This window comes from Aulonocara stuartgranti (genome assembly GCF_965226115.1).
Source record: "Aulonocara stuartgranti genome assembly, chromosome: 13".
Classification (NCBI taxonomy): domain Eukaryota; kingdom Metazoa; phylum Chordata; class Actinopteri; order Cichliformes; family Cichlidae; genus Aulonocara; species Aulonocara stuartgranti.
This window is the reverse complement of record NC_138949.1, coordinates 12,524,044-12,551,638: the sequence shown is the minus strand read 5'-3', so window position 1 is coordinate 12,551,638 and position 27,595 is coordinate 12,524,044. Positions and strand designations below refer to the sequence as shown.

At 41.3% G+C, this 27,595-nt stretch overlaps 1 protein-coding gene across 2 annotated transcripts; it reads right to left on the bottom strand.

Annotated features, from left to right (window-relative positions):
• Window positions 1-24,746, bottom strand: sptlc3 (serine palmitoyltransferase, long chain base subunit 3). 2 transcript variants are annotated; one of them, XM_082556426.1, is made up of 12 exons: window positions 24,457-24,746; window positions 20,988-21,179; window positions 18,991-19,145; window positions 17,537-17,685; window positions 11,174-11,298; window positions 9,862-9,955; window positions 7,871-7,976; window positions 6,368-6,587; window positions 3,969-4,095; window positions 2,060-2,195; window positions 871-1,000; window positions 1-785 (listed from the first exon to the last, which is right to left on the bottom strand). In XM_082556426.1, exons 1-12 carry the CDS (start codon window positions 24,556-24,558, stop codon window positions 672-674), a joined length of 1,650 nt encoding a protein of 549 aa, XP_082412552.1. In that variant the 5' UTR covers window positions 24,559-24,746; the 3' UTR covers window positions 1-671. The 2 variants fall into 2 exon arrangements, with proteins under 2 accessions (XP_082412552.1, XP_082412553.1); XM_082556427.1 differs by lacking the exon at window positions 24,457-24,746 and adding an exon at window positions 23,981-24,179.
• Window positions 24,747-27,595: the final 2,849 nt, after the last annotated feature.

Below are 27,595 nucleotides of genomic sequence, written 5' to 3'. Positions count from 1 at the left end.
TGCCATCTGGAAGGTGAATTTATTATTTGAAAGGCATTCGTGCACAGCATTTGGGAACAATGGGTATAAAAATCCTCAAAATTTACTGAAACAGCAGTTTGGAGATCTGTCAGTTTCTTAAAGTATAAGTAAATAGGATTGTGTATTACTATCTAACTATTACTGCCATTGGCATCTCTAAAAAACTTCAAATATTAATTTAAGAGAAGCAAAAAAGTGCTTCCATAAAAACCCGTCAACGTCTAAATATAGACATAAGTAATTAGAAAAAATCTGCAAAAAAGTGAGCCCTCTTTTAATCTTTAAAAATGCCCTCAGATGTCAGTGCAGAGGAGGTTAACATCGAAAATGAATAAAACAACATATGATTTTCTTCCACGAATAAATAACTCAAGAATCTTGAGATTTACACCAATCCAAAAGATGCTCGTGCATTCATTTCACATATACATATATTCATAAAGAAACGGCATTTCAAGAGTTCAAAACATTTGTCTTTTAAAAAAGAACGAATACACAGTCCAACATTATGATTTAACACACATAAAAACCAAAAAAAAAAACCAAACAGCTGCCAAATATTTGGCTCTTCTCCTGCTGTCTGATGAATTCACTGTGTGCTTATGATTGCTCAGTTTAGACACTGTGAAGTCAAAGGGTCAAAGATCATATCAGCTGTCCAGCTCGAAGTCTGTCTCATCGCACAGGTCGGGCTGAGGGGAATATTTCCGCCGCGAGAACTTCAGGCAGAGAAGATCTCCCACCTCATTCATACAATCGAGCACCTGAGGACAATGGAAAGTCTCAGAGCATGTATGTTTCATATATATCCAAAGTATCAAAGTGGGAAACGCTCGTGTGTGTTTGTACCTGGTTCAGCATATCCCGGGTGTGTGCAGCAGATACACAGAAGCGAGCTCGGGCCTCTGTAATTGGCGTTGCTGGAAAGCCGACCACAACTACGCCGATTTTTCTCGCCAGCATTTCTCGCGCAAACGCCCTGATCAGCATAAAAAAAGAGAAACGGGTTAAACACGAAGCACACAAATGACTTTAGCAACAGGAGGGCTTTTTTTCTACTTCTACTTCTTCTTTTTTTGAGTCCTCCTTTTCCGACTGAATGCAGTCAGTTATAATGTTGTCACATTATATTTGTTACAGCACCTACATAACACGGCAGTGTAACTCATATTTACGAGTTCTGAGTTCACCGAAATGAGCATGCAAGTCACATTACGATGGGAAATGTTTTGGTGCTATGCCTCATCAAATGTAAAATCCATAGGAACGCTGTTCCTTCTAGCCTTTCCAAATGTTTAAATATGCAATCGGGACGTGTGGTTTGCGAGGCTTGTGATAATTTCTGCAAAGTACCATAAATTAAAAAGGGTGCAGTAATTGTTTTGACGACCTCAGAGCAAGTCTGTTCATTTTAACAAAGCCAACCTGCTCTGGCGCACTTTACCGTGGACAGTTTGAAGAGGTAAAAACCTTCAAACGAGTTCTGAAAGTGGTTTGATGAATCTGACCCGGTATATTTTATATAAACATGGTGATGAGTATCTACAGAAATATGTTCAATGCTAATAAACGGACTTCAGTGTTGTTATAGGAATAAATATTATGGCTCTGGAAAAAAAATCATTTTTTTTTTTGAAACAAGGTTTGGGGACCTGTGAAATTTCAACTTTATTACAATAAACACTGATACTCACGATAGCAGAGCGATCTAAAATCACAGGCTATATGATGATGCCATCTGATTAAGGCAATAACTGAGCAGAATTTGTATTTGTGCAGATATTAATGTTGACTGTCATATAATCAAGGACACTTGATTACATACCAGCGTGGGAGTCTAGGGTTATACCAAATCAGTACCCGATGTTGCCTCTTAAGAGGTTAAAGACATCATAACACTGCACAAATGATTGATGGAAACTCTGGAGACACAGCTGATCAGAAGACGCACGTGATGCTATACTGAAGCTAAGAACAAGGAACATCGTGATCATCTGGCTCTGTAAAAGTGTTTTCATGAGTGTTTCTGTGTGCTTACACCACTTTGGCTGGCATGTAGAGCAGCACTGGAACCACAGGTGAGTCATTATTGCCGTAGATGATGAAGCCCATCTCCTTCAGTCTGGATCTGAAGTATTTGGTGTTCTCTGCCAGTTGGCGAATCCGTCTCAATCCTCCAATTAAAACAAGGACACCAGCAGATGTACATGAGTAAAGCACCTTTTTTCACTGAATTTCCCCTCTATATTTGTAACACGCCCTGTAGGGAAGGACATTAACTGTCAGTAGTAGCTAATGTACTGTGAGTCCTGTGCAGTGCCATCTCATTTTGAGTCCTGCACCTCCATCTGGGCCATTCCAGCCTCCTCTATGAAGTTGTTCATGATTACAGCTCAGCTGCAGCAGCAGATGGTTCAGTTTTGTCCGCCTGACAGCATGGTATATGCGCTTGCATGTTGCCAGAGTGGGGGTCTCGCAAATTGGATATGATGGATTTTGCGTGGAATTAGTGACTGTGGGCTGCCACGTGAATGTAGCCGTGACATATAGTGAACACGAATAATGCTTAAGCATCACACGCATTTCCTATAAATTCACTGCACTAGAAGATAAATCACAGGCAGCAAAGGCGGCTTGTTCTGCTGACCCTCTGTGTTCCCGAACAATGCGAATCACTGGGGAGCCCGCTTGCTCTGTAGCTGCTGCAGAGTTTGGCATGGCCGGCCTTGGAACACAGCTCTGTTTCCCTCTGATTACCTGGGAACAGATTGGCAGTTCTTTCAAAGGGACGTAAGAGAGCACTTTAAATCCCCTTATCTCAGAAGAGGGAGAAGGAGAGAGAGGGAGAGAAAAGGGGGGGGGGGCATAACATTCGGACATCTGCCAAAAAAGCCCAGGCCCCATTTTGTAAATTGTTTCTCTCTGCTAAGGTAGAGGTCACGAAGGTCAAAAACCTGCTGCCAGACACAGGAATCGTACGAGCGGGCGAGAACGTGTGGACGTTGCTGTCTGTCGGACTTGTGTGAAATTCAACATCAAAGAGAAAAGATGAAGAAGACAGAGGAGGACTTGGAGGAAGAGGAATAAAGACTTATGACACAGATATTCAAGGGCTCTGTTAGGTTTCTTGTCACAGTGAGATTTTAAAGTTGTTGTTTCTTTTTTTTCTATGGACACTGGGACTGATGTTTAGAAAAACTGCCTTCCCTCTCATCTATAAGACAGGTCAAGGCAATTTTTTTCCACAACAGATATTTCACTGGACTACGTCAGATACAAAGCATGTCTGCTTCAGAGTCAGATGAAAAAGTTACTCATCTCAGCAAGAAACTGCAGCATCTACCTCGACCGCAACACAGCAGGGTCTAGTCCTTGAAGTGATGACAGAAGCGTTTCATTTTGTTTGTCACGGCTGCCTAGCTTTGCCTCATGGCGCATGCTGTAAATACTGTAAATTTGGTATAACTCTAATGTGTAATCTGTCATTACTTACTAGGCACTAGATGCACTAATGCTACTCCCGTTAGCACTCCTTCCATTACCAGGAGCACAGCTACAATAACTCAGAGAGAATTGCCCCGGTGGTATCGCGTCTGGTCTGGTAACGACCGCTTCCCCTGCCCTCGTGTCTGATGCCATTAGAGCAGCAACTTTTCAGAGCAGCAGCGTTCTCTACAACACACACATGAAAATGATTTCCTCCACGATAGGGTCACGTGTGCTCAGGGACTGCACGTCTCCCTGCTCCTTACCGCTGCAGACCCCTGTAATTGCTTCCACATTTTCTGACCAGCTGTTTGCATTTCCCTGCAGGTCTCACTGCTAATGTTAACATCGGTGGTGTCCTCTGGATTCCGTTTGCTGTTGTTTCCATAAAAATTATATAAAGGTGTAGAAATTTTTTTAAACCAGACATGCAAAGAACGTGTGACGGCTGCTATACTTACCCTCTGTGCTTCCATCTTTTCCCATGATGCACTTCATTGCACGTATTATCTGCTCAGTTGCAGGAGGGGACATGGCCGTGGCGTATACTGCACTGTGAGAATGTGTCCGCAGGTAGTCCACCAGTTCCTGCAACATGGGATACAGAGTCAAACGCTGAAAAAGCACAACTGCACAACTATTCACAGAAAACAAAGCAACAGTTCTGAACCTCTTGTGTGACCCTGCAGTATATTCAAACACCACTAGGGAGAGCTCATGTATAATCAACACCTGAGAAGCAATTAAAATACTTCAAGTCGTTTCTCTGTCACTGTGACTGTCTTGGCACTGACTGTAAAATAGTCCTGGATCCTTTCCTGCTCTCCACTCTGGGGTGGGGGAAGCCAACACATGAATATGAGAAAGAACCAAAGTCAAAATGAGCCAGAATGAGGTCTGTCGTGCTCATTATTCCTAAATGTCAGCAGGAGATTAATTCTGCTAGTGGCTGACAAGAGAAGAGGAGGATTTCAGGAAACCGATTTGGTCACGGGTCCCTAGAGCGTATGTGTGTAAGCGGCCTGAGGTTGGGGAGCTGTGACGGGCTGCTGCTCGGTGGCAAGCCGGGGTTGCGGGGTGATGACACGTAAGCCGGAGATGCTGTCTGGCCACCGCTTCCACTCACCACCATCTGTCCCTGCTGGGCGGTGGCTGCGGCTTCCTCAAGCGCACGAGGGGGAAAGGATTTCAGGGGAAGTGCTTGAATGTAGGATAAGAACCCTGAAACAACCTGACATCTGTTTTCGTTTAAGGCGGGAGATTTTCACAGCTTTGTGGTCCTGCAGGATTACGGTGCAACCAAGATAAACCGTTTAAGAGGACACGTTCAAAATTCATCTCATGCTTGGGGCACAGACTGACAGCTCAGAGGGTTTCCTCAGCCGCACGGTGGCCACAGCACCGATGTGGGAATACGTGTTCACAAAGCCCTGGAGTAGAGGCGCTTCCAGAACAGCAAGCCCACTTGAACTTCAACAGATTTATTTAATAACCTAATTTCAATCTCATCCACATTTTCAGAGATGGCCTAATGAATAAAGACTCCTAAATATAAGTTTGCAGTGACATAGAAATAACTCTGGGTGTATTTATTGGGGTATTTATTTTTGGTACCCTCATAAAATAGCTATAACATGACTGTTTTCCAGAGCACATCTGCACAGTCTTTTGTTGGTCAACCCAAATCCAGTTAATGTAGGACTTGGGGTATTTCACCACAACAACAAATACGTCAAATCTAAAGGTTCTCTCTCTTTTCCTGCCTTTTTTCCTTTAGGACTTTACTGCAGCCAGCTGTCACACCAGGAAGAGTGTTCATACTTCAAACATTATCATGCTTGTTAAAAGTCATCCTGTTAAATCTGGAGCGCAGTTCTGATGCCTGCCACAAGAAGGGGCTGGCCCTCTGCCAGCTTTACCTTCTTATTATGGCAGAGCAGGGCTGGGGGAAACTGAAGGGGAAAGAAGGAAGGGTCCCTCTCTGAATACCTAATTCAAACAACATGGTCGTTTCTGTTGTTGCTTTCTAATCAACTGCCACAAAACTGGTGTGGTTATGTACCAAAGTGTACTATTTAATGGAGTAAAAAAAAAGAAAAGGAAAAAAAAGTGCCCAGAGACGCAGCCTGGGGAACATTTGTGGGACATGTGAGGGCTAAGCGAGAGGGAGTGCGTATAATTGACTTCCATACATTTTTAATAAACAGCCGTGGCGCAGAATATAACATGCATCATAAAAATTTACATTTCAAAATCTAAATATTTGAAAATACTCTTGTGTGATGTTTAAACCTGCTCCGGAGCCAGAAGGGTTAATTGTGTTACACAGTGCTTGTCAGGTTATTTAAACCATGTCAGGATTTAAAAAGCCGGCTCATTAATTTGATTTTCTGTGATGCTAATTCACCCAAGGCTGTTGGGATTGTTTCAGTGCGATTAATCCAATCAGCTTATTTTCTTAAAACATTCTGTCACGACCCTATTTTGTCCAAGGAGTGTTCTTTCCATTTTTAATTCTTCTGTAAAGCAACAGGTCTGCAGCAGTTCTTCCCTTTCACAAGATTGCTATGAACTGGCGATGTGGAGGGAAATGAAAACAGCGATGATGGATCGTATTCTTTTGAGAAAGCCGGGGAAGCTGATAAATGTAACAACATCACTGCCGTGTTGACGATAGAGTCTTATCTGTCCAGTACCCCTAAAAAGGTCAGAAAAGTGTCAAGTCTGGAGTGTCCTGGAAAGCTTATATGCATTGGGAAGCAGCACTGAGGACCATGACTGCTTACTTGGTCCCTTGTATGTAACATAAATACACGAATACTGAGAAGCACTGATCAAATGAGAGTAAACTTGCAGTAACCTTTTTCCCTGCGATATAGCCTCCAGACGCCCCGAAGCTCTTTGTAAAAGTCCCCATCATCACGTCCACATCAGCCGGGTTCACATTAAACAGCTCGGTCACACCCCTCCCTGTTTGGCCCACTGCTCCGATGCTGTGGGCTTCATCCAGGTACAGGTACGCTTTATATTTCTTCTTCAGAGCGATGACTTCAGGCAGTAGCACCACTGAACCCTCCATGCTATTGGCAGAGAATCGCACACACACACAAAGCATACGTGTAAAAAGGGATCAACATGGACACACACTTTTAAGAAATTACAAATCAAATTGTTAAAGTGATTAACTTTAAAAGGAAAGAGTCTGACCCTGAACTAACCATATCCACAGCAGAGCATCTCTGCTTCTACAAATGCATATTATATAATCTCACACGCCACAGTCTTCCAAGAATCTTTCCTGCTGGCCTCTTTCACTTTACTCCCACCTTTCTTCCTTTTCTTCCTCCCCTCAGATGCAAACCTTTTAAGGCTACAAATAGACAGCATGAGTGATTATACGGCTGGGGACTGGAGCAATCCCAGACCTGCTCTGGTTGCTATGGCTGAGAACGTCTGCAGCCCAAATGACATAAGACAGGGTTTCACCAGGACCGATGTGGACATCAAAGGCAGACTCGGGCTATAGCTAAAGCATGCGTACTCTTTATCCAAGCCTTTTGATGTTGCTGGGAGGTGATAGACGGAGCATTAGTTCTTTCTGTGCTTTGCTGAAAGGCGCCATTTCATTCTCATGTCTTAGACATTACTGTCTGACAAAGACAGTCTGAGGATGTGCAATTAGGTTGTCTTTCAAAGTACCAGGATTGTTGTGGGACTAATTACATTATATTAAGACCAGCTGATGGCCACGTTTAAGGCTTTCTTCTTTTTTTGATGAAAAAAAATTGACATAAAACAAGTAATTTTCACAGCATCATATTTTACTTTAGGAGGACTAAAATGCAAGTGCAGCTGAGAGCAAAAAGAGGGAAGAAAGGAGAACAGAAAATGGCCATGATAAACAGTTGGAGCTGGGGGTGTAGCCAAGTCAATCTCTATGGCTCCATTTGGCCTTGATTTGGAGCTAATGAGCAGATGGAGAGGGTCACTAAGACTCAGGATAGCTCACTGGCAGGAGAGGCAGACAATACCTTTCTCCTTTCTACGGTAATCAAATGGTACCCGACCACATGCACATGCACACACACACCCATGCACTGCCATATGCTTGCATACACACAGACAATCTATTATTCAAGAGCGCAGAAAAGGAAGCGATTGAAAAAGAGACCATAACAGGGACGGCTAAGCACAGGATCACCTCAGGTTATAAATTACAATTTCTACTCAAATCGGGCTGTGCAAAACCCTCCGATAGACCACCCGGAAGCTCATAGTTAGAAAGACTGATACAAGAGACCCAAGACATGTGTCTGTGAAAGTAGCTATGTTATAATGTGTGTGGGGTGTAATGATGGCTGACCTGTAGATGCCTTCCACCACGATGAGAATCTTTTTCCAGGGCCTGTGGGTCCGAGGCTGTCCTGAGCAAACTGCTTCTTTTAGCATCTTCTCCAGACTCTGCATGTCTGACATAGGTGCACACAAAACATCACATAAGGGAGAATAAGAGGAAGAGACACAGCAAAAGAAGACAGACCCTAACAATAAAAAAAAGTATGCCGGCAATCCTAGTTTGGATATGTGTTATGACACAGCATACAGGATAGCACTCCAGTGCTATAGCTTGTGCGGAACACCGAACATCAACGCAAACCCGAGAGTGGGAAGAAATCATTTCCACTGAGGCAGATAGTTCACGGATTTCACAAGACACTACTTTATTTGCCAAAGACACCTTTCACAAACAACACACCGGAAATACCCTTGCACTGTGACGCTTACAAACACCTGAGATATCTAACTAGGTTAAAAATGTGGCTAAGCCTGTGCGATCTGCATATCTGCATTGTTTTTGTTACAAAAAATTTACATGGCAAAAACATTTCCCGGTGACTAAAACTCAGTTATGACAATACTAATGATCCTTTAGTGCATACCAGCAGATGGCAGTATTAAACAGCTCCAGTTGTTATGAAAGTGTGTTATTCAAAGTATGACTGCAATCCAACCATTTCCTGCTGAGGAGTGAGGAAAGCTGTCTTGGCTAATAATCTGTCATAGATGATTGATGCTCCTACTTCAAAACAAAAACAGGTTCACTTAAGAGGCAACAGATGCTCCGCTGCTAAAATTCCTTCCCGAGGCTTAGCAGAACAATGTCTCGGCTGAGGAAAGCAGAAATGAAAAAAAGGAATTCACTGTGGCTTTCTGTCTGCACAGTCAAGAGTGAGCAAAAGATTATTTCACAGTGAAACACTGATATAAGATAAGCCACAGCGTGATATGAGATACTGTATGACTGAGGATGGTTATCTTCCGCTTCGATCCATAAAATGATTCCACGATATCTTATCTGTGCTCTCACCTTCGGGGTACACACCACGCTACTGGCTTAATAAATAAAACATAAATACATTTGATTATTCGAAAGAGTAGGACTACTGTCTGTGCATTATAACTAAACAACGTGGTAATTCTCACGCACATGTATGACAAATCTGCTGGACAAACCAGTTTGTCTGCTCCATAGTATGAGTTCCATCTCTGCTAAAAATAATCCTTGAGAGATTTTAGAGAGTGCTTGCACCAATAAGTATCACTACAAAAAAATACAAGCATTGGAGTTGTTCATAAATCTTTTGTTGTGGCATAACCCTCTATGCAAATATTAGAAATAAAAGAGTTTCTGAGTGCCTAGCGCAGGAGGATTAGTGGCAAGGAGGGGTCAGCAGCTCAGGTGCCTGAGGGCTCTTTGCCTTTAGACAGGCCTCTGGGATCTGCTTTGAGGACCCATAACTGACTCTGCTTGTACCTGTCAGGAAAAATTTGCTGCCAGAGGACTGGCTCATTTGTGCTGTCTGCTGAAAGGACAGGGATGTATCTAATGCGAGCAATGGATGTTGTACCATCCACGCTTGATATTTTTCCTCTTGACAATATACCAGAGAACAAAAAGTTTAAGTAAAGATGATGTTTTGTTTAAAAAAAAAACCTCAACCCCCCCCAACCAACTTCATTATTGCTTCACGGCTGCTGCTGCTGAATAAAGCATGATTTCAAACCAAACCTATTGCATTAAACACAGAATGTAGGTCTTTCCTAAGGTAAATCCTGTACCACACAAAAGAACAGGAACTTGCTTCTCACAGCAGCACCAGTATACAATTAGGTGAAGAAAACACCCGATACTGTGAGCAGAAGTGGCTGCAAACAGTAACTGAAACTTTCTCAAGAGTCAGTTTGATGACAAAAAGGCACAAAAAGGTTAAACGTAAGAATAATAATAATAAAAAAGGTGTTGTTTTGTACTATGATGCATGGACTATTTATGTACTAGGTGATTGGACTCACTGTTATGTTTGAACACTCGGATGGTTGCTCCTGACAGTCTGGCTCCCAAGATGAGAGAAGTGTGATTGAGCTCATCGCTTAGTATCAAACAACCCTGGAGAACAGCAAAGAGAAAAGACTTTATTTAAATTTCACAAGGTATGCTTTGTGCTTTTGGGGTAATAGTCAATTGTTTTGCTACTGCAATGCTGAATCAAAAATTTCTAATCGAATGCTCAAAATGCCTCTGCAAACACATTAAATGGGGTATATGACATACATTTTTCATTACAGATAAAAAGGTAAAACTTGATCTGTTGATCTTTTCTTTCTAACTGAAGAATGTGTGGCTAAATAAAGGTAGTTCACACCTCTTCACCTGCCCCTTAATCCAGGCCTCAATCATAATCAGGTCTGGTTCTCTGTGCAAAATAAGTTGTATGTAGCAGTTTTTTACTTCTTTGATGTCTGAAGTTCTGACCCACAGACGCATTGCAATTTTCATAACCGACAGCACAGTACTCCATGTTCCTTATAAAAAATCAGTATGCAAATTAATTCAGTTGTTCCACTGAAAACCTCTCTGGTGCATTAGCATATATATATACGGCACAAGCTCTAAGCATTTGACTTCATTAGTCTGAATGAGTCTTGTAGAGGCTATGTTGACACTGTCTCAGTGACAGATCTGCTTGGTTTGGCCTCGGGTCCAGCCAGCCTGCTCCCTGGTCTACCAGCAGCTGTCACTCTAATGTTGTTCTGCCTGCACAGCAAGGCCTGTCCTGGCACAGCCTGTCCCTGTAGGATAGAGCTGGCAGTGAGGGTTGACCTCCAGCCTCTGCAGGGTTACTGCGGGGGGCTGCAGCCTAAGGGGCTGCTACACCTCTTGAGCTGCATAAACGACCCTGTTCTCATCACTTAAACAGTCAACCTCCTCTTCCTCCTGTCCAGTCCAATCACAGACATTCATGCTGTGTGTTGCCCCTGGTAACCCACAGGCCTCTGCATCAGCCACTCTGGTGCACCGAGAGGCCAGAGGATGGGTAATCCCACCCTTGAGGAGTGCTCTTAACAAAAACTGCCCTTCCTTGTATATCTGACTGAAAGCAGCTATGCATGCCCAGATCCTCATCCTTCTGGCTACTGTTTTGTGTAATTATGATTTTAATTAGCAGCTGTGGGTCAGACTGTTTGCAGTTACGTTTATTTGACTGTTCATTAATTGAGACAATACCACAGAAGAGAAAAAATCCAGACTGATATCTGCTGCATTGTGAAAATTACACTTGCAAAGATGTTCTGTATAATGCTGAGTGTATAAAATCTCACATACCCTGCCCACAAGTGCTGGAATATTCATTGAGTTGGTGGCGAAACCCATCCCATAAGTCATAGCGGACTCGACTCCAAGGAAATTGGCCACAAGTTGTTCTAGCATTTCATGGATGCTCAGGTTGCCTATATGATAGAAATCAGAAAAAGATGACTCACCCCGACAACATCACTGTACCTGTTGGCACATCTGGTAATCCTTTAGTCTCTAGGCTTTGCCGGTCTTTGTCACCCAATCACAAGGTTTGTCAGAGATGAATGTCTCCTGATAAAAAAGTAAGAGACCCAGAAGCAAACGCCTGGATCAGCATCAGCGGCTCTTGCTGTCTGGGGATCTGAGGAGATTTATAAAGATCCAAGATGGGGTAAATTTGTAATTTAGTTCAACTGCCGTATTTCATCCCAGTAATATTAAGGGAGGTATAGCGAGGACTGAAATGGTTCTGTTGTACATTTTAGGACTGAGCCAGCTCAGGTGGTGATAACCCTATGTGACAGGTGGAGACCAGAATTCATTTGGAAAATTGATCAGATTGCAATCTGTCACCTGATGTGGCATTTTTTCAATTTTGTACAATAAAGTGGGATTTTCAGGTACCTGCCCTTGTGCTTATCTGATAAACAGAAGAATTGCTGTTATAATTGTGAGCTATGGGGGGAGAAGTGGGCAATAAAAGGTGCACGTACACTGTATTTTATCTCTGCAGGGATGATGTTGTATTCTGTACGGCACAAAAACATTACAACATTTCAGTGCATCTGTGTTTACTGTAATACTACATTGTAGTTACCAGGTATTGCACACTGAATTAAAGCTACTTTGTAAAGCAACTTTCTAATGAGTGCTTATATAATACAATATATCACTACTGCATTAACATTTAAAAAACGGGGCATTAATTGCACACACGTGGGACACTAATCAATAACAGTCAGTAACCACAGAGAGCGAGCTTCAAACAGCCAGGATGGTTCAGGAACAGTGGCGTGTCTAGAAAATTTTTGTTGGGGGGGCCAGGTAGGGGCACAGATTTGGAGAAGGGTGGCAGATTTAATTGGCAGATAATGTTTAAAAAAAAAAATTCTACCAACCATTAACCATAATTCAATAATCCTATAAACCTAATAACCAAATGCACTTTTAACTCTTATTAGAATGAGATTTTAACCACTACGGTGCAAAGTTTTTAGATACTGCGTTGATAAAGTACAAGAGATACAATCAGTGCTTTGTCAGTGTTTACTCAGCATTCAAGGACATCAATATTTGCATAGTATTTTTACTGACATATAGTGCACATATGTTTTGGGCAAAAACATTTTTGAATATTAAAATACGAACATTTGTAACAAACAATTGACAAATTAGCCAGTTCCAATGTAAAACTTTCTCTGCCTGTTAAAAAAAGAAGATAATCTTCTCACAAACTGGTGTTTGATTTTGAAACAGGAAAAAAGTGGAGAAACAACTGAAAAGACTAACATTTGAATAAAACCTGAAAGCAAGTAAATACTTTCTATGCTGCCTTATGGTAAACTTTGGTAATATTGATAAAGAACAGCACTGGCTGATGATGAAATACAGTCAGCTGGCATGGTGACACTGCCAGTATAACCTGCAGGGCTGGACTGGGACAGAAAATCGGGCATTTTGACTACTGACCGGCCCACCAGGTAGTAAAGCCATAAAGACTTTGAATGAAAACAAACGCTGTGGTGACAGTGATGTACAGTCTTTTTGGTATATGTATGATTTCTATACATTTTACGTCAGATAAAAACTTTGGTTGTAAGATTTAGATAATTATTTAATAAAAGCTAGACATTTATGAGAATAAGAAAGAAAAGTATTTCTTTGTGCCCCCTTTCCCTGTTAATGCCCTACCTGGCCCCCTGGCAAAACTTTGCTAGACCCGCCCCTGCACAGTTACCAGCTGTCAGCTACTTAGAAAAGGATCCTGGTGTTATTTGTCTCTCAGAAACAGTTCATAACTTCCCTTCAACTCATTCATGTCACCTAAAAGGTAAACCTGTTTCTCCATCACCTGTTCAGCTCTGATGATTCAGTAAGGACATCTCCTGGTTTCATGTTTCCCTCTCACCACATATACAAACAGACATCATGACCAGCAGCTTTACAGCTGTGGCTCCAGCAAACATCAGCTGATACTAGAAATTAATATTAAATAAATTCTAACAACAGCTGATCAAGCTTAAACGTGCTGCTGTTGTTTAGCGCAACATCTGCTGGTTTCCTGTTTCTGGCGCAAAGTGGGCGATAAATAAACAAGAGAGAAAAGCCGATCAGCTGATCATTGATCAGTTTCATGATTGAAGTAGCAACAGGAGAGGCAGGGGAGAGAATGAGAGAAGAGGCAGCTGTGCAGCATAACGACAGAATAAATCCAGCTTTGTGTCTTTTTCCATCCTAGCTGAAGTTCGGGACAAACTGCGTCTCTTCTCAGCTCAATACGAAACGTGTAATATTTTCTCTGAATGAGGGACCATTCCATTTTTTTAAGGAGCCGTTGGCAACTCTACTAACTAACCTTATGAATAAAATAAAGTTCACTATCAGTAACATCATAGCAACCGAACAGCTGTATAAAAACTCCGTCAAACTGGCTAGAACGCAGTATGAGTTATTGCAACTGACAGTAAAAAGTCAGCACAACGAAAATAGACTCCACCTAAACTTAGTTTATATCTGACCCAGATAGACTGCAGGTCATGACTTCTTACCTGAAGTTCAGTTCACCTGACACTCGGACTGGTGGCTGCCTCGGGGCTCTCCTCCTGCCTCCCCTTCCCTCATCCACCTACTGCCTCTGTGGAAGCCCCGTCATAGCCACCACCAAACAACTGAGTTATTTCTACACATCGACCTGCATCTGGCCAATCCACCACCTCTCATTGTTCATGCCGTTACAAAAAAAATAAAAAATAAGTCAAATAAGCCCGATGGCCAGTCCAGCTATGTTAACCTGCAACCAAATCTGCAGCTCCATACAGCAATGTTACGACTTAGATTACATCTTATAACTCATAACTCTTATGTTAGCTGCCCTCAGTAGCATACTGTCTGAAATATTCCACGGCTGCGATAATTCTTTAAGTGTTATTTTTTCCTTGGTATTCTAATTTCACCGAAGTTTACTAAACTCAACAAACTTAATATTACTTACCGGGACATTTATTCTGTCCTCATTTTCTTTCACCGAAAAATTGTTTCCTGCAGTGACGTCTTTCGTGCTTGGCTCTCCTACCTTTGCTAACGTGATGCACATAGCGCAGAAGCCGATGCTGCATTCACTTACACTCGGATATCTGAGCGTCACCGTGAAAACATAATCGGACATTTGATATTTGCTTGAATTTTATTGTTTTGCCTTTGGGGTGGCACCTGGGGTGGCCAGTCTGGTTGGGGGGGGTGGCCTGTGCCCCCCCAGGCCACCCCGCTGGACACGCCATTGCTCAGTAGCATACTGTCTGAAATATTCCACGGCTGCGATAATTCTTTAAGTGTTATTTTTTCCTTGGTATTCTAATTTCACCGAAGTTTACTAAACTCAACAAACTTAATATTACTTACCGGGACATTTATTCTGTCCTCATTTTCTTTCACCGAAAAATTGTTTCCTGCAGTGACGTCTTTCGCGCTTGGCTCTCCTACCTTTGCTAACGTGATGCACATAGCGCAGAAGCCGATGCTGCATTCACTTACACTCGGATATCTGAGCGTCACCGTGAAAACATAATCGGACATTTGATATTTGATTGAATTTTATTGTTTTGCCTTTGGGGTGGCACCTGGGGTGGCCAGTCTGGTTGGGGGGGTGGCCTGTGCCCCCCCAGGCCACCCCGCTGGACACGCCATTGTTCAGGAAGGACTGGAGAAATGGTTATTGAGTTATGTGTATAAAAAAAACATAACGCAGAGAAGCAGTTCTGTCTTTATGGCGATTCCTATTCACTGCTTTCCATCAGGCCTTACGCCAAAATCGATTCATACATTTCCTCGACCGCTCAGGCTCACAGGCCCTGCCGGCATGTGCAGCGTCTTCTTCTTCTTCTTTTTTTTTTTAAAATCAGGCTGCATTGACATTTGCTCTCTTAATACAACATTTTACTGAGCTGTGGCTTTTTAAGCGTGCCATGCCTTCTTATTGATATGTTAACCTCAGAAGGCCACTCTAGGTCCCGATACTCTACAGATAAGACAGTCAGGACGGAGCCTGATCACTTTGCTTAAAATAAAACCTACACACCTTTTAAAAATTGGTCACTGTTCCTCTGAGTTACCATGGTCACCTTTGTGCTATCAAGGCTGGTTGATGAGAAGGGCAGCCACAGTGAAGACTGTGCATGCAAATCTGATAGTTCTCATAGTTAAATCTGTTCCTTTTATTGGGAACTATATGACCGAGGAATTTTTAAGGACAAGAAAAGAGACAGAATAACAAAGGTTAATCATTTCTGACACAAACCTTGAGTCAGCGAACCATTATAAAGTTAGTGTAGCATGTTTTAATATATAAAAAGGCACAACAGCCCTATTGCACTAGTATACTAATACCAGAATTTTACTACCTTGTGTTTGATAGCTGTACCCAGTATATTTTTATGCATCTGAATGTTTGACATTATTATCTATTAATGATTACAGGAAAAGCAGTGCCAATAAGCTACCCATTAAGGTAACTCTATGAATGTTTGACATGGGTGTTTATTCACAGGGTGTGCTTTCAGTGCACTTTGTGTGTAGTTCAAAATGCCTTATTGATAATAAAAAAAAGAAAAACACTCCCTGTGTGGGCTCGAACCATATTGTGAGTCATTTTTATTTAGATGTTCGGAACTGGAAGTTGACCTAAGTGTTTAACTGCATTTTCTAAGATGATTTAATATTGGAAAAGGTGAGAGGCGAGATGAGATGAAATTAAATTAATGATGTCAATGACTGACAAGAGTGAAATAGAAAAAAAAAGAATTACATGTCTAAATGTTTTTTTAATTACATTTTTTGTATTTTTTCTAAATTGCTGACAATTCAGTCAAAAGCAATGCTGACAATTTGACTTTGAAGATTTTCCACATGTCAACAGTAAAAACTGCTGTGTGTGCATCACTAGTGCAACAGAGACGCTGGGATCTTTAATAATTTATGCACAATAATGTCTCATGGGAAGAACGCTTGTTATTTCTTAAGCTTCCCGGTGAGCCAGCTAAAACACGCATTAGAAACCCAGGCTAAAACAGTTGAATTTTGAAAGGGAAATAAACATATAAATAAATCACATAGATGAATAATAGATGGTGTGAAGTGTGCATGTGCATACTCCACACCATCCATGTGTGTGTGTGTGTGTGTGGGGGGGGGGCTTCAGCTTGTAGTCATACTTGCTCTGCCAAACATACGCATAACTAACAATCACATGTCCTTAAGTTCCTCTGATTTTCTCTCCTCTTGTCAAATAGCTGGTATCCTGCAACGCTCAGTGACTCCGCTTGATCTGAACTTGCATGTCAGCTAACCTACTGCTAGCCTGCTCTCTGCAGAAATAGCACATTGGTCTCTGAAGTGTCACAACGCAAACCTCGCTGAGAGGTTTGCTTTGTGAGAGAGAGAAACACTTTTCTGCGTCGCCTGTTCCTCAAGCTCTGTAAAGTGTATCAGCGGGGCTTTGGTGAAGAAACACCCAATTGATGGCCAATCATTCGATTTCCTCGCCGCACCATTGCAATTCTAGAATGTTACATCCACATAGACACTTAAATACCATCAAATCCAGAATGAAGTTCAAAGGACTTTCATCAGAAGCCACAGATCCCATTTACTTTCTGATCCTTGCTGTTATAACAGTTCCTTTGCATGCATGTACATATAGGTTTTTAATGTCAAGAGTGCTTTACAATGTTAGGTTCCACAAGACTGTAGCCCCCCAGCTTCTCACTTTGGACCGATATATAATGATCTCAACATATGCCCAAATGCTATATAATTTAGCAAAAGGTGAATAATTCATACAACACTGAAGCCACTGGCAGATATTTAAATGTGCACGCCGTATGCAGGAAACCTAAAAAATGACGGTGACAAGTTTCATTTTCAGTTTGATACTCTGACCATTCAGCGTCAACAAGGCCTGACAGATAGCTTTTTTAAATAGAGGCACATATAAGATATGTAAGGATAATAAACACTACCATATAGCTGTTATGTTTTTGTTGTATGGTGGACTTTTTTCCTCCCTAAATCAAATCAACTGCCACAAACCAGCTCACAGAGAGAAGTGACACAAAGCAATGTGGCAATAGTTTTTTTTTTTCCATCTTTACAACAGAATCTTAACCACAAACTCACCTATTTCCTGTCTTGTGCTGCAAACCCCAACCCCATACTGGCGCACTTTGTCTGCCACAGTTTTCAGGAAATCAGCATTGTTCTCAGCAAAGCCAAGGTAGTTGTACGAGCCCATATTGATAACATTGTGTATTGTCTTCCCGGTAAACCTGCAATTACACAAACATCAGGACTCAATTAGTTTGTCTGTTTTTTCCTGATTCATACACATGCCCAGTGAATTCATTACATATCAAATTTTTAAATAGCATATTCAATTAAATATGTTATTTGCTAATCAAAAACTCCACTTATTCTATTGATAGGAGTCTGCTAATGGGAAATAGAATTATAAAACATGTTTTGAAGACAACAGTGGCACTGACTGGATCCACAAGCAGTAGTAGTTATGTATTGTACAAAGAACATTTTAGTGTTAATTAAGAGATTATGCTTCACTATAAAATGTAGGATTGTGTGTGTACACTGGGAACTGTTGTAATCATTTCAGGCACTAAAGCAAGTTCAGGTAAACATCACACGAGTTCAAGAGTGCGCATCCCTATCAGAGGTAATCTGAATCTAAAACTATCTAAAAAGAATTTTTCCTTTTTGTCATCTGACCTACTTCTTCTCAAACTTCACGTACCCCTTTATACCGCTACGAAACCAATCAAAACTATGCACCACAGTACCACGTCTCTACTTTTTCCAGTCACATTAAACATGTTTAAATATGTAATCCACATTTACGTCACACTCATAATGTCATATTTCTACCCTGTGGCTCCCTTCATACTCTTTTCCATACTATATTTCTCCAACCCTGTTCTGTAGCAAAGAGGAATATCAACTATGACCCAGATTCTTTGGAGTGGCATATCTTTACTGATGACAAATAACCATGTTTCCACCTTTGCAAACAGCTTATAGAGGTTACCAAGCTAGTTAAATCTGGGATGTCCACTCTTTACCCTCAGAAGAGAGATGATTTTGTGCAAAAAGACTGTCTGGCGAGTTTTAAGCATTTTTAAGGTGAGCGGTATACACTGATAAGCCAAAACACTTTAAGCCAGCATGCTATTAGCCTTTTGTGTGCTGCCCAAAAAAGGTCCACCCCACTGAGCTATGGACTCTACGAGACCTTGGCGGATGCCCTGTGGTATCTGGAGCTAGGATGCACCACATCCTTTCAGATTTTTTCCAGCAAATTACCCAAAACCCAGTGGGGTCAGCTCACAAGCCTTGTCGTTTTGGAGGTGCTCCAACCCAGTCGACTGGCCATAACAATTTGGCCCTTACTAGACTAACTCAGTTCTTCACACCTGTCCATGTATCTCAGACCTCGACATGTGCTTTTAACAGGACACAATGTTTTTCACCTTATCTGTGAGTGATCGTAATGACTCACCTCCTCCATGATACTGTTTATGCTATTTACAGTATGTCTATCATAGATCAATCGATTGCAGTACCTGAATGTCCAGTTGTAGTCATCAGATACCCTTTCCATCAGGTCAAAGACAGGTCCTGGTAGGCTGCATATGGGGCGGTTCCAGTTGTCTCGTACCCTCATGTACAGGTTTCGAGTGTAAAAGTTCTCAAAATCTTGATAAAGTGGGACAAAATCCTAAGGAGGAAAAGCATAAGCAGGATTCATTTAATAACTGGTACTAGATCTAGCATTTTTGTGTTTTTATGTTTTCATTCTAGTCCAAGAAATCTTCATTGATCCAATATCCAATGTTTGAGTATTTTCAAGATTATGTGAGACTTAGTCTTTACGGTATGCCCATATGCCATATCATAAAGTGACTCCTGTCCAAAAACAGGGCAGAACTCACTGGTTATTTCTTTTTAGGTTTCTGACTAAAGAAATAGTCACAGAAATAAGGACAGGGTACTGCTTCAGATTTTTCTTAAAGGCTTTTACCTTTTTAATAAGGCCTAGACAAAAACAGTACGGGGGCCCCACAGGGAACGGTTCTGGCTCCGTTCCTCTTCACCATCTACACTGCAGACTTCTCCCACAATTCCACCCAGTGCTTCCTGCAGAAGTTCTCTGATGACTCTGCAATAGTCGGCCTCATCACTGATGGGGACGACAAGGAGTACAGAGGTCTGACCCAAGACTTTGTGGACTGGTGCCAGCTGAACTACCTCCAGATCAACGCCAGTAAAACCAAGGAGCTGGTGGTAGACTTCCGCAGGCACAAGCATTCTCCACTGCAACCACTGAACATCCAGGGTATGGACATTGAGGCTGTGGACAGCTACAGGTACCTTGGTGTTCATCTGAACAACAGACTGGACTGGACTCATAACTCAGACGCCCTCTACAGGAAAGGGCAAAGCAGGCTGTACCTGCTGCGGAGACTCAGGTCATTTGGGGTGGAGGGCCCACTCCTGAAGACCTTCTATGACTCTGTGGTGGCTTCTGCTATCTTTTATGGTGTGGTCTGCTGGGGCGGCAGCATCTCTGCTGGGGACAGGAAGAGACTGAACAGGGTGATCCGAAGGGCCAGCTCTGTTCTAGGATGCCCTCTGGACCCAGTGGAGGTGGTGAGTGACAGGAGAATGGTGGCTAAGCTGTCATCCCTGTTGGACAACGTCTCCCACCCCATGCAGCAGACTGTGACAGCACTGAGCAGCTCCTTCAGTGGGAGACTGCGGCACCCACGGTGTGGGACGGAGAGATTTCGCAGGTCTTTCCTCCCCACTGCTGTCAGACTCCACAACAAAGACTTTAACTGAACAAACACACACATCCACACATGTGCAATAACACTAAGTGCAATAATCTTTTCTGGCATCGTTGTATTTTTACTCAGTTGTATATAGCATTCGTATTCTATTTTTATCTTATTGTATATTTTTATTCTATTTTATTCTACTGTATATAGTATATTATTTTATTCTATTCTGTACAGCTGTGTACTGTATTTATTCTTATTGTATTCTAATTTTTGCGTCATAACTTTTGCACTGTCCACTTCCTGCTGTGACAAAACAAATTTCCCACGTGTGGGACTAATAAAGGTTATCTTATCTTATCTTATCTTATCTTAAAACAAATCTGACAACAACAAACATCCTAACTCTAATTTCTGGATTTGGAAAATCAAATCTGTGGCAACACAAAGGCTACTATGGCAATGCCAAGGCCTTATCTAAAATCTGAAGCACAGTAACAAAGAAGGCGCTTGAATCCTCTGAGATTTAATTAGATCTTCAACAGATATTCTCTGTGGTGTCCTGCCTCACTCATGGCAACGTTATAGTGTAGAGGAACACAGAGGATGAAAACAGAGGGAGAGCTTAAGGAAAAAATTGACATAATTAGAGGAAAACAAAACGTACTGACACCACATGCATGTTACTCTACTCCAACTGTCTGCATGGGTATTTGTGTCTGCATTTTGTGTGAGACCCTACAATATGCCTGTTTGTACTATTTGCATGTGTAACCTACCTTCTGTTTCTCTCTTTCCTGGGCAATGTTGCACTTCTCCAAACCCACAGCTCTGAGGAAGTCTCTGAGGTAGCCAAACAGGGTGACAATGCCAAAGCCCAGGTATGTTAGCACGGCAACATACATGGGAGCCTGCTCAAAAGGCTCATGCTTGTGGCATCTGGAGGCAACGTCGGTCCCCTGGCCGTTTTTCTATACAACAAAAAGCCCACATAAGCTGTCTTACATTCTACACAAGAACACAGACACACACTTTGAGTTCAAATAAAGGGTTTGTAGTTAACGTGCCAATTAACCTGAAAAATAGAGAGACTGTGGCCTAGTCTTCAGTAACATGTAGACTAGGCCTATTATTACAAAAGAAACCCCTACAAGATCATCCACAGAAATGATAACTGGACAAAAATACATTTTTCTGGAAATGTTGAATTTGTTATAATATTATATACTACATGTAATAGGTTTTTCCTTCACAAAAAGAGTTCTGGCAACTGACTGTCGAATCTATGCCTAAAACTGGAATCACAAGGATAAATATTGTAAATGTTTTGTTATGAAGAATACATTTTAAATAGATAATATTCAGTTTATACATTTTGGTTTAATAACTTTGGTCTAAGTACTGTTTACCAATTTAATGCTGCTTTACTCTGTGGACATGTTTGTCAGCAAAATCGTGAAAGAAGAAAGCAATGCCATACATACGTCATACCAGAGGTATTTAGTAGAAAATTTGATTATGCCTCATTACATATATTTGCATATTAGTGAGATATGTGCATATTGAAGTACTTGTGCTGCCTTTGTGCAGGAAGACAGCAGCATGAGTTAAAGGAAAGGTTTACAAGATAGTAGTGAAAACTCCTGTGATGTATGGTTTGGAGATGGTTGCATTAACAAAAAGACAGGACACCGAGCTGGAGGTGGCAGCGCTGAAGATGTTGGGATTTTCATTGATTTTCAATGGACAATATTAGAAGTGAGTATATCCGGGAGGCAGCTCAGGCTGAGCAGTTTGGACATGAGAGGCAAGGTTGAGATGGTTTGGACTTGTGCAGATTAGAGACAGTAGAAACACTGGACAAATAATATGGAATTGGCAGCTCCACATTGAATATGGAGCTGCAGGCAGGAGGAAAGGAGGAAGACCACAAAGGAGGTTTATAGATGTAGTGAAGGAGGAGGGCTGAGGCCTGATGAGACCCCTAAAGGGAGCAGCTGGAAGAAGAAGGATTACTTCTCCTTCACTTTGTGTTTGTATTTAATTCAATTCAATTTTATTTATATAGTGCCAATTCACAACACCAGTTGTCCCGCATCCCCAACTGGTCAGGGGAGTTGAGGGTGAGGGGAAGAAGACAGGAAAAAGACACGCTGTGGAAGAGAGCCAGAGAATAATAATAATAATAAATGCATGCATGGGTATAAAAGGTGAATGAAAAAGAAACACTGTGCACATCAGTGCATGATGAGAATCCTCCATCATCCTAGACCTATTGCAGTGTAACTACATGGGAAGTCAGGTTCAACTGATCCAGCTCTATAAGCTTTACCAAAAAGGAAAGTTTTAAGCCTAATCTTAAAAGTAGAGATGTCGTCTGTCTCCTGTCTCGGGTTCCACAGAAGAGGGGCCTGAAATCTAAAGGCTGCTCCTCCCATTCTAGTTTTAAATAAATACTCTAGGAACCACAAATAAACCTGCAGTCTGAGAACTAAGTGCTCTGTTGGGTTGACACAATAAGGTCATTAAGATAAGATGGCACGTGATTAATCAAGATGTATGTACGTGATGAGAAGGATTCTGGATTTAACAGGAAGCCAACAAAGATAAGCCAGTATAGGTGAAGTATGCTCTCTCTTTGTAGTTCCTGACAGTAATCTTGCTTTTTGGACATCCTGCTGTACATAATAACGAATTAGGCTACGTTCACACTGCAGGTCTCAATGGTCAATTCCGATTTTTTTGATCAAATCCGATTTTCTTGTCTGCTTGTTCACACTACAAACAAAATATGACAGCAAACGCGCGCTAGTGTGAACGCTCAAAGCGGCCCGCATGCGCAAAAGAAGACGTCACTCACGCGCTCTGTTTAGACCCAGAGCAAACAATATTGTTTGACTGATGGCCCTTAATATAAAGACTATTTACATAATAATGTAAATAACATTATAATTGGCGTCTGTCTCGTGTCAGTGACGTAAAAGACGGATTTAAGGCGACATGACCGTTCAAACAGCAGTCGCTTTCTAAAACATCGGATATGTATCGGATTCAGTACCACATACGAAAGTGACCCAGATCGGATTTGAAAATTTGTACCATTCACACTGTCATACCACGATCGGATGTGGGTCACAAGGGTCAAAAAAAAATCGGATTTGACGCGCTTTCGCCTGCAGTGTGAACATAGCCTAGAGTCGTCCAGCCTAGAAGTATTAAATGCATAAACTAGCATTCTTAATAACAAACTAGAACAAGCATAGTGGTTGCATGTGTGTCATTGGGGTTTTTGAAGGGCACAAGGCAACCAGAAAGTCTTGTTTTACGTTGTAAAACCAGCATGGAGGCCTTGTTGAAGCAATATGGCCGACAGCTAACCCACTACACCACAAGCCAGCACAGATATTTATCTTCAGGCAGGTTATGTCAAGCTAAAGACATTTTTTAAATTCTTTTATGACATTTTAACAGAAACATTTTCAGGAGTGCGAAGAACCCTTAAGACAGTGACTCAACAGTAGGTAGTACTGGAAATAGCTACAAAAAAACTAGCAACCACAAAAATGATGCTAAGCCATAGCTTGTATACTGTATACTGTCAATTTAGCAAACTATGCTACGACATAGATTGTTTGTATGTAGGGTTATACAAACTTAACTTGTAAGGCAGTTAAGACTGTCCACGTTTTCAATTATTCAACTATTAAACAATATGGACATTGCTTGAACCTTCATGTAGTTGGCTCAGATAAATCAGCTACATCTCACTCACCAGCGACTCACCAACCAGCATCCTACACAAGGTTTCAGGGCGGGGTATTGCATTATTATTGCTCTTTACATTGTCCATTTTTATATGCAGGGGAACTAAACAGCACTCATCATCCTGCTGTCGATATTTTACAGTTTAAATCGATTGTAAACTAAGCACTGGCACATTATAAAACTCGTATGGCATATTACAGTTGTAACGACACAGTTATGCTGTTGCAGTTGTGGGTGTTGCCTAACTTTCGTAGTGGTGTGATACTTTTTTTTTTAAAGTAGGTGAACACTTACAAAACATGCCGACGTCATATTTGTCTTGTTTAGCGAAGAAGAGCTCAAAATAAAAGCAAACTTCCTGTGTTATTTTTATTGTGTTAAAATTCTTGCCACTGCTGTAAAGCCGGCAGTCACGCATAGAGCGCACGAAATAAAACAAATTATCTTCATAAATACACTGCGCTGACAGGCAGACAGACATACCTCCTTGTGGTTATGATAGCCGTTTTTCCCGATATGTTCGCGTTTCACTCCATTCTTTCTCAAGTATGGTTTTAAGTTTCCGTCAGCAGCAGTTGTTGCCATGTTCTTGAAAGCACGGGCTCAGCTCTGACTGACAGGTATAACCGGTGTGCTGTGCCCAACTTCCAAAGGTGACTTCCTCCTTCTCTCTTACGCTGGTTAAGCCTCTTTCGAAACGCTTCAGCTTTTACTGACGGCTTCTCCAAAACAAAGTCACGCTTCCGATTCTTACTGTTTCGATTTTGTTTAAATAGGACGACTTCTCCTTTATTTTGAACCCCCCCAAACTTCCGCTTATTACAAAATGCTGCATTACAAAATGAACGCTATACAACTGCTTTAATTCTTAAAATATTATTTTTATTAAAAAATAATTGGAAAGTAAAACACATTTACTCAGGCTGCGTTAGTGATTAGAGTTCTAGTAATTTGAGTACTTACATTTAATGGAGCCTAATAATAGAATACTAGCTAAGCATTGTGGTGGACTGGTAACGTGTACTGGTAATCTGGGACAAGCTCCAGCACCCACTGCCATTCTCAGTTAGATAAATTCTTATGGATAGGTGCAACTTAATATATACTCTCATATTTGCACTCTTCATTTACTACATTATTAGTTATTTGTTACCTAGCAGATGAATAGTCTACATATGGTAACCTGTTCAGTAGTTGTCTAACATTGTTTTACAACAATATAACCTACTTGAAATGAACTCCACCTACTTATGACACCTTAATGCAGCATCATCATCAATGAAATCCAGAAATATAACTGATAATACAGCATAGCTATCAGTGTTGACATTCATATCAAGTACTTGTCCTTTGCTTTTGATGCTTAATTCATATTTTGCTAATTTTAATCAGACTTTTAGATTAACAAGCTTTTAAAAACAGTCCTTTTACTGCAATATAGCATTTTGACACTGAGATAGTTGTGTAAGAGTAAATATTAATAGAGGTTTACGGTGGTAGTCATTCAGCTACACCAGACAATGAAATAACACATGATTAGAGTGTAGCAAAGCAATTTTTATATCTTGTGTCTAGTTTGCAGACATCATTTCCTCTAGCTTTATCTTACATTTGAGTGTGTGGTGTACTAGCATTGCTTAACAACTTTTATCATTAGCAGCTTTATTGCCCACATTAATCTGATCACAGTGTAATAGTAGTAATAAAATTCACAATCATGCTAAACACATTACTTATTACGTTTAGGCTTTCTATCAACATTGCACAATTCAGTACCAAACTGTATTATTTTGACATAAAACAGCTCAAAAAAGAATATATGATAGTCAACATGGGTTTTTTTCTCAGCGCATTCACGGGTTAGAAGACCTGTTCAGGTTCATCTCTAGCTGATAAACTGTCTCAATCTGACTCAAGGATCATCGAGGCGCCATTCTTCCTCATACCCGAGCTTGAACTTGTTGGACTGTCACTAAGCAAGTATTAAGTTTGCAGAGCACAGAGAGCCGAAAAGTGCGCGACAATTATCGGTCACCGCAGTTAGCCTTGGTAGTTGATGATCTACCAAAGCGTCATAAATCAGACACACTGTTTCTGACATAAGCCAAATCAAATCAGCCTCGTAAACGTACTGCTGCATGCGGGCTGCTGACAGTTTGGTGTCTGCCTGCATTTTTGAGATTTTCCCCTTTGGGCAAACACAAAGCGATTGTTTGTTGGTGAAAGGTCAGCACCTACACAGTGGTCTTGTGGCGGACTTAAGTTTTCTGTGCATTGTAAATCAGAATATCGGAGGTGCTGTGGCAGTAAATGTGATGAGAGATATAATGAGGGTTTTTTTCCTTGGCGTGTTCTTTAGGAGAGTTTGTCTCAGTGGGTGTTCACAAGCTGAACATGTGAACCAGAACAGTGATAGTGTTAAGAGGAACTTGTAGTTTGGAATGCAAGTGCGTGTCTGAACATTATGCTAGGAAGTGTTTTGTATACTAGCTTCTTTCTTTCTTTCTTTCTGGCTCTTCTGCTGGCAGTGTTTGAACTGCAATATGGGGCATTTTGCACCATCTGATACTTTTCATTTTCATGTCATTTAAACACCAATCACTTATAACTATAGATATGACACTATAGCTTTCACATTCATTTGACAGACATCATTTCTTCCTTTCCCAACCCAGGGCAATCGGAAATTGTGCTGTCTGTTTGACGTGTGTCTAGATTTCTTAAAGTCTTCATTTAAATTGCAAAGCTGCTAGAATCAGATCTTCTTTGAATGCATTGTGTGATGTTTTGGCTGAAAACACTAAAGCCCTTTGGGATGACATGTGTCATCCACCATCATCTCAGAGCTGCCTTTTCATGACACTAACTGATGAGGTTTGGTGTTGTCTAATAACTCAAGACTGCTGTCAGGGAGGGGGGGAAACACAGGCTGACACTTGCATGAGGGTAAACTAGGAAAGCTGACAGAAGAGTGCTGGGAGACGGTGGGTATTGCAGTTTGAGTGAAGCGTAGAGAAAAGGACGTGATGAATCCAGACCAGTCAGCCTTGCATCCAATCGTTACGGAGAGAATGATTGAATGGAGGGTAGCATTCAGCAGGCTGAGTAAATTAAAGGTATCCGCAGCTCTCACCTCCTCTTAGCTTAGCTTGGAGTCTTAAATGGAGGATTGCTTTTTACCAGTGGGACCAGATGTAACCTACATCTGTCAGGCTTCATTAGCTACGTCAATCTGGAAAGTACTGTTCCTTTTGGGTTTACAAATATTATTATTTATTAATTTTTCAATCAGTTCGCACTTTTAGGCAAACACAATTTACAGTTTGAAGTTTCCAGCACTGAACCTTTAGATATATTTCAGCTTGCACTTGAGCGTGCTGTCGCTCTGAGTTTAACTAAAGGTGATCAGTCTTTAAGGAGGATCACAGAATTAGACTAATTTCCACAGGGAGAACTGAATGTTACACTTCACTGAGCATTTTTCGTGCTATGCGGTGTGACTGAGGATTGGACTTAAATTCGTCACTTGAAACCTGTCCTGTTAAATACCCTATTGATGTTTTAGGTCTTTTACAGCATGTCTTCTTGTATTCATCACCTTGACGTCTCTTCTCTCAATTCC